At 36.3% G+C, this 8,639-nt stretch overlaps 1 protein-coding gene across 1 annotated transcript; it reads left to right on the forward strand.

Moving 5' to 3' along the window:
- The first annotated feature begins 2,188 nt into the window (after positions 1 to 2,188).
- On the forward strand, positions 2,189 to 6,214 carry LOC132063269 (uncharacterized). Its single transcript, XM_059455741.1, has 2 exons — positions 2,189 to 2,755; positions 6,086 to 6,214. The coding sequence occupies exons 1-2, from the start codon at positions 2,189 to 2,191 to the stop codon at positions 6,212 to 6,214; spliced, it is 696 nt and encodes a 231-aa protein (XP_059311724.1).
- The last annotated feature ends 2,425 nt before the right edge of the window (positions 6,215 to 8,639 follow it).

Genomic DNA, 8,639 nt, shown 5'->3' on the forward strand with positions numbered 1-8,639 from the left:
ATATTCATTTAAATCTGTATGAATGTTGAAGCTGCTACATCTAGTTAACATATTGGAATGGGAATGCCAAATGTCTGTTCATTCGATTACCTATTTGAAACATATTAAAACATCTGGGTATTCCCTCTGTTCCAGTTAGCTGCTGCTGGTAGGCTTTAAAACTGTAGTAAAGAAAAGACTCTAAATCCTAAGTCTCTTTGAATTTCGGACTGATCTGTTGCTGCTTGATAAATTCATTGTTATGGCTTGTTGTTTGGTTGCTGAGTATTAAAAGGAAAAGCAAAGCTTAACAGAGATGGGATCTAAATCTTAACTCATTGAAAAAAAGTCATCTGATCACTAGGATTGTTTAAATCCTTTTTCTTTCAAAAGCATAATTGATTTCCTGCCCTTTACCCCTTTTCTTTGATTCATAGCATGTGCAAGTCTTGAATTCATCCCTGCATTCCTGATATCATTTTGAACTCGATACTCCCTTTTTTTTTGTCTCTGTAATGCACGCATGTATGCCGCCTCCTGTAACTTTTAAAATTCATCGTAATGTGTGCCTTTACGGTTTGAATTGGGTTAAACCGTGCCGAAGATAAATTTGATAAACATAAGTGGATTGCCACTCAGTTCGTTTTTTTTTTTTTCATGTGTTATGTTAGTATCTTGGAACACAGGCAGTACAATATTTGTTGTATGATTTGGAATATTTTGAAGTCTGTTGAATGAATGAGTGAAACACATGTTAGTTAAGTCATGCATACATTCGGATATCAGTACATATCCTTGTTAGAACTTTGCATATTTTGCAAGCATATCTCGTTGAAGTGTGTATACGTGAGGCATACTTAAGATATACATATAATATGCACAATCTGCTGGTTTGTCTGAGTTGTATTTCATATGTTTAATACAGTTCATTGACCGCATACTAATCCTTCTCTTTCGTTTTTATGCATGACCATCGCATACGCGTCCGAGGGACTCGTCTTCTTCTGCATTCAACGATGGGCTAAAGCCCAGCGTAGTTCTCTCGAGTCAACCTTGTCAGCCTTTATCCGCAGCAAAACAAAAGGAACAGAAATTCTGGGCCAAGGCCCCATAGAGTGAACTTAGGTTCTCCGTTCCAAAATGGGTCCGCGCCATCGTTCACAAGAAATTTCAAAATGGGCTAAGCCCATCTCATTACATTTTTCTTCTTTTATACATTTGTTTTATGTTGTTGCATTTAACTTGTATTATGTGACTAACTTTTATTTTTGTTTTATTTTCTTAATTTAGGTGAACCTTAGCAAAATTGGTGGGGTTAGTTTTAATAATGGTTAGCTAATCCAAGGAGATTAAAATTAATTCCACAAGTTTTCTTCCCGTCTTTTCATGTTAAGACTATTTATAATGTCTAATATTTATTTTATCTGGAATAATTGATTTGCAAAATGGCATGACTATATATTTCAAATAAAAGGGAATCATATTTTTATCCTAAACATTTCAAAACGTCACTAATATGCAAGTATAAACTCAAAGTGTATTTTATAAATAACTTTTCAAGTTTGAATCAATCACGCATATTTTTAGCTAAGCATAGTTAATAAGAATTAATAAAAACGGAAAAAGAAAACTCATTTCCTCTTGAATCCTATTTATAAGCCTAGATTTTCTACATTATTACATTCATATGATATAATTTATCTGAAGTTCAAAATTGCTAATTCTTTTCTCAAAAGCTATTATTTAGGGGCAGAATATCATATTTTCATCATGTCTCATCTTCGAATAGCATTTATTATATTCTCATTTGAAGTCTAAGCGACATTTATCAGTCTTATTTTAAAGTAGCATTTAAAGTCCTATTTTGTACAAATTATTATATTTTTCTGTAAATCTAACATTATTTTTCTTTAAAATCTCAGCAATACTTGTAAGTCATTTTTATATTTAGCCTTAACTAATTAACCTAAGTTTGGCCGGATAACCGTAAGTTAATGGATCTTAAAGGATGCCTAACCCTTCCCTTTAGGATAATATAGAACCCTTACCTAGAATCACACTTGCTGCAGACTATTAACGGAGGTTAGTTTTACCTTAAGTTAATAATTAGGTGCCCTAATTCACCTTAAAATCAATTAGGTGGCGACTCCTAAAAAATAATAAAATAGGAATCACCAATATGTTATACTCTAATTTTGACCCGGTTAAAATGGGGTATGAGAAGAAGCATCTTCCATCTTCGTATAAGTCAGTGACGAAGAAGGTAGTAGTAGGCTTTATTCGCAATAACATCATTTGTCGATTCGGAATCCCCGAGTCAATTATAACAGATAATGGAGCTAATCTTAATAGTGGCCTGATGCGTGAGATATGCGAAACATTTAAGATTACTCACCGCAATTCCACCCCTTATCGTCCTCAGATGAATGGAGCAGTTGAAGCAGCCAACAAAAACATCAAGAGAATATTGCGGAAAATGATTGATAATTACAGACAATGGCATGAAAAATTGCCATTGGCCCTTCTCGGTTATCGCACCACTGTTAGGACTTCAACTGGGGCAACACCTTATCTTTTGGTCTATGGAACAGAGGCTGTGTTACCTGCAGAGGTAGAGATACCATCGTTGAGGATTATCCAAGAAGCTGAGTTAAGTGATGCCAAGTGGGTACAAAATCGATATGAACAATTGATGCTCATTGACGAAAAGAGGATGAATGCAGTTTGTCATGGACAGCTTTATCAGAACAGGATGGCCAAAGCTTTCAACAAGAAGGTAAGACCGAGACAATTCAAACCGGGGCAATTGGTGTTGAAGCGCATATTCCCACACCAAAATGAAGCTAAGGGAAAATTTGCACCTAACTGGCAAGGGCCTTACATGGTTCACCGAGTATTAACTCGGCGAGCACCGATTTTAACGTAAAATGGATGGCGAAGTGTGGCCAAAAGCTATCAATGCGAGATGCCGTCAAGAGATACTACGTCTAGGAGCTTTTCATTTATTTTATATGTAATGTTTTGTAATTTCTTTCTATGTAATGAAACTACATTTCCTCGGCGGGATATGTAGGAAACCCATATCGGGTTTGGTCTCTTTAAGATAGAAATTTCTAAAATTCCATTTGCTTGTAATATGAACTACGCCTGACCTGATTCCCATGGTGGGATACGTAGGCGGCCTACATAGGCTTCGGTCACATTATTAGAAATTTTTAATTTTCTTTTCCTTGTATGTCATGAACTATGCCTGACCTGATTTTCGTGGTGGGATACGTAGGCGGCCTGCATAGGCTTCGGTCACATTATTAGAAAACCTCAATTTTATTTTGCCTTGTATGTCTTGAACTACGCTTGGCCTGATTCCCTTGGCGGGATACGTAGGCAGCCTATATAAGGCTCGGTCTCGTCGTGTTAAAAATTCAATATCCTCCTACGCCAGAAACTGGGACAATTTTTAAGGGCATCATTGCAAGAAGACATTGAGAGATAAGGTCAGCTGAGTCATCAGACAAAGAAAAGACTTTGGAGAAAGGACGTTCGCTTTGTTTCACAACGTGTCATGGTTCAAAGTTCGACAGGAATTATTTATCACTATATATATTTTTACCACAAATTTATGCATATTTCCTTTTATAATAATATGATTTTCTTTATCAAATGGTTTTATTAGTTGGCCAAGACTTAGAAATAGGCGGCGGTTACAAGTCCAAACAAAGCTGGAAGCACAAGGCATCAAGAGCTGGATCTTCAAAGTCAACACGAGTCAACCTCCCCCCAAAACTAACAAATTTTCTTTGAGCGCAGGTTCTCAAAATTGCGAAAGTTGGAAATCTATAATCTTTACAGCCTTGCAAGGACTATGCATCGAACGGTTTGAGTTTTCTTATAATATATAGGAGAAATTATGCCTCTCAACTGCCAACAACTCATGAATTTTACGATAAATTAATGCCTAAGTTTTACCAAGATTTTCAAATATATCTATGAACAAATATTTCCTATTGCTTTCAAATGCTCCGCATAAATGCTTTCAAAAGCTCCGCACAAATACTTTCAAATACACTGCACATGCATCGCACCACTGCTTTCAAACGCTCCGCATGAATGCTTTCAAATGCACTGCACACGCACTGCACCAATGCTTTCATTTGCTCCGCATAAATGCTTTTAAATGCACTGCACATGCACACTGCACACGCACTGCACAAATGCTTTCATCTGCTCCACAAATGCTTTCAAATGCACTGCACATGCACACCGCACACGCACTGCACGAATGCTTTCATTTGCTCCGCACAAATGCTCTCAAATGCACTGCACTAATGCGTTCAAATGTACTACTTGCTTTCAAATGCTTTGCATGCCTGTTTTAAGAAATACTGCACACGCACCGCATAAATGCTTTCAATTGCTTCGCGTAAATGCTTCCAAACGCACATGCACCGCACAAATGCTTTAAGATTCACTGCATAAATACTTCACACCATGAGTCATGCTGGTTTGAAAACCTCATTTTCATCAATCATTGCGTTTTAAAGAAAATCTCATTATACCGGCTTAGAAAGCCTCGTTTTCATAAATCATTTGGCTTAAATAGCCTCATCTTCATACCTGGTTTAGGGCCTCATTTTCATTAATCATCGCCAAAGGCATCATTCTCATGAATCATCGGCCTAAGACCTCATTTGCATTTAGCCTTAGCTAAGGCTATTTTACGTCGCTTTACTTTCGATATTTATTTACTAACTATTTTATCTAGTTTAAGTTTCGCAGGAGCTTTAGCGCAACGTGGAACTATTTCTTCGGCAGTGAAACTGGGGCAATTGGTTGGGAGGGGTAATCAGACCTCCCGACAAAGGTCAAGGGTCTACCTCGAACGCTTATCTCTACCCCCCAAATATTCCGTTCACATCCATAACCCGATCATCAAATTCGCACGTGATCATAGTCATAATACCCAGTGTCATTATAATTCAACACTGGGATAATATTTTTCAAGGATTCGCACCAATCGTGACCTGTTATTCGTAGGTGTCGTAGTCATCCCAGAACTACACACGGCCTGATTGTCGTGCAACCCGAGATATGTAGGCAACTCGGAGACCGGAGTTCGGCCACAATTCTTCCAAGTTTTCTTTATAGTCTCCCAAATTCTTTTAGTTGGGACAAAATAGGCTACTAAGTTAACGTCTTTGCCCGAAAATTCTTTCATCATTGCCGGTCAAAGAGGGACAAGTTGTTGAGACCCGATTTTGTCCCGCCTTTTTCCGAAATATTTATTTGCGAATAGTTATGTATACTTTACCACGATTATTTGCTTTCTATTAATATGGTCGTTTTCCACTATCCAACTACAGTCATCGCCTATTATTGTTATCAGTATTATTATTTATTATTATTATCATTATTATTATTATTATTATTATTATTACTATTGTCATTATTATTATTATTATTATTATTATTATTATTATTATTATTATTATTATTACTATTACTTTTTCATCATACTGCGAGCATTTAATATTATAATCGCGATGGTCACTCTTAACATTTCTATTTATCATTTTATGCAAAGCGCATGGCATTTATTTCATTGAACGATAGCATTTCTTTACTGCACAACTTTCATGATATATATACACATTTATTTTATTTATTTGAATACTGATAAATATATTAAGTGATATTTTTTTTACGCATGTTACTATATAATTAAATAAAGAGTGTTCGTCACTTAATTTTTGAAATTCAAATTTACATAAAATCTGGTCCTAATTGGGTCAATAATAGTCCCATTCCCATATCCCAACTTTTCCACGTGGATGCCATGCAAGCGCCACGTCTGCGCCAAATGGTCAAAAACACATTACCAGCACACACTTCCCATTACCAGCACATGCCCCCCACACGTCCTTGCCACGTGTCTTATCGTCATTGGCTAATTAATTAGAAATTACCATTCTGTCCCCAACCTAACTATCCTAAATGACTAAAATACCCCTCCACCATATATGAAACCCTAACGTTTTCTTTTCCTACCTGCGCCTCCCTTTCTCATTCTTTCTCTATGGCAGTTGTCTCTTTGCCATTTTTGGACCAGATCTGCTCATCTTCTCCTCAGCCGCTCGTCTCCCTTTCCTATTCAGAGAAGATCCAACTCTCCCTTTCCCCTGAGCCAGAGAAGGCCTCACCATTTCTAGCAAGGTCTGAATTCGCACAGGTGGGTTGAAGCTGGATTATTTGCACCCTTTCTTTTCTTGAGTAAAAGCTTTAATTGCCCTTTTGTCTTCTTCTTTCTCCTCTCTGATTTCTAATTTCCAGGTCCAAAAAAAAAATTCTAACCTTGGATTTTGACCAAGAAATCCCGCCTAAAGTTTGAACCCCAGCAAACCCTAGAATTTTTCCTATAAATACTCACTTCTTTAGTCATAGGAGGGGACGGCGATCTGATTCCTAGAAAAAATATATATAGCCGTAGCCTTACAAACAAACAAAAAAAAACCAAAAATAGTCGTGAAATTACTCTATTTTTCTGGCTTGAGATTTGTTTAATTCGAGCGGATTTGAGTTCGTCGCGTTCGAGCGTGGATCTGTGGCCTAAGTCCCTAGTTCACTGCACTTGAAAAAGGTACACTTTGGAGCGAACGACGTCTCAATTCGGAATCTCAAGATGAGATTCGACGCTATCATCATACCCGTGCATGGATTCAATATGTCCCGTCCCATATTCTTTAACCTCAGCGAAGAAACAAGCGATATTGCTTTGAGATCGCCTATGTCATCTATTTTTTTATTATCCCCTCTCCTTTTCATTCATTTTATTTCACCCTTTTAGGACTGCGAGTACTTGTGTTGTGGATTTGTCTCTAGTTTGAAATTGTGTGGAACTTATGATTCACATAGAATTATAATGGGTAGTTTTTTTTAGGATTGTCGCTCTAAATACTAAGTACTTATTTCACCGTAGAATGTAACACTTACTTTCATAAAGATTTAAAATCAGGAACAATTTTGTTAGGATAGTCATTAACTTGGTTTTATGGTAAATGTTTGAAGCAACTGTTTTACCGAATAAATGAAGCTTATCCCTTAAATTTTACCGAACCATTTTGATGCCAAAATGTTTTAAAACTGACCAAGTATAAACGGCTAAAGTCATTTTTGGTATCTATTTGATCATTTGAAATTCTCATGGACTTGCAAGGATTTTCATGTTTTGATTCCCCCCGAAATTTTCAAAATTGACACCTATTATTAATGTTATACTATCTTAAGTTCGTCAATTATACAAGTTATTTTTCCAATAGTTATAGAGTATTCAAAACGTTATACTCATATTCTGAGACTGTTTTTTAAATTAACCTAAGTTTGGCTGGTAACCGTAATTAGCGGATCTTAAAGGATGCCTAACCCCTTCCCTTTAGGATAATTAGAACCCTTACCTAGAACTTATTAGGTTCGTAAGACCTTAAAAAGTAGAGTTTATTTTAGGCATTTATTTAGTTAATAATTAGGTGTCCTAATTCACCGTTAAAATAATTAGGTGACGACTCCTTAAGTTAAATAATTAGGACTCACCAATATGTTGTACTCTAATTTAACCCGGTCTAAATGGGGTATAACACATACGGACCGTAAAAGTGACATACGGACAGTCTGTCATGTCTGAGAGGCGTAAAACAACATCAGAGAGTTGTGCAGAATTTTCGCCAACATATGGTCAGACATACGGGTAAGTATGACATACGAATCGTATGTCCACCGTAAGTTTGAGTCGGTGGAAATGTTCCAAGTTGTATATATTTGGCCCACTACGTTTTTTTTTTCTTCCATTTTTTCATCACCAACAGACCCTAAATACTCCCAAAACCCCTCTCCACACCTCTAGAACCTTCTCCAAGGTATATATCAAAGATCAAACACCAATAACCAAAGGAAATCAAGTATATAGGTGCCCATTAGGGTTGCTAAAAGCCAAGAATCTCTTTGGAATTGAAGTTGGGTTTTCTCCAAGTGAAGTATCTTCATCCAAAGATTGTTCCTACACAAACAAAGGTGAGTTTTATGTTCATTTCATGTTATTAAGAGTATTGAATGGTTGAAAGACTTGGATTATGGAAGAAAGTATAGTAGGAAGTGCAAATATAGAACTAGTGAAATTCTTGAAGGGTAACTTGACTTGAATCATGATTCTTGAGATGCTATGAATATAATCTTGCTCATAATGGTATTAGCGATATTGTAAAAGCATTATATGTGAATGAGTATGATGTTGTGTCATAATTATGGTTATGGATGACTTTGGAAGGGGATTTTGAGAATTGAATAATGTTTAACTTGAAAAAGTTATTGAATATGATGTCATGGGTGTTGATAATGGTATTTGGGAGTTGTTGATTATATGGAGGAAGTTGTAGAAACAAAGGAAATGCTGCCTAATTTTCATTAGCGTTTAGTCTCTTTAGCTTAGGCTTTAGTATACTTCCGGTTATCTAATTTTAGTACGAGTCCTTTTATATGTAGAATTGTGAGCTCAAAAGGAGAGCGCTTAGTTGATAGAGTTAAAGAGACGTAAAGGTATGTAAGGCTACTCCTTTCTTTCAAAAGTCATGAATCATACATTATGACCCCATATATGCCATCCATGTTCCCTT

The sequence above is a fragment of the Lycium ferocissimum genome, chromosome 1 (assembly GCF_029784015.1).
Source record: "Lycium ferocissimum isolate CSIRO_LF1 chromosome 1, AGI_CSIRO_Lferr_CH_V1, whole genome shotgun sequence".
Taxonomy (NCBI): Eukaryota; Viridiplantae; Streptophyta; class Magnoliopsida; order Solanales; family Solanaceae; genus Lycium; species Lycium ferocissimum.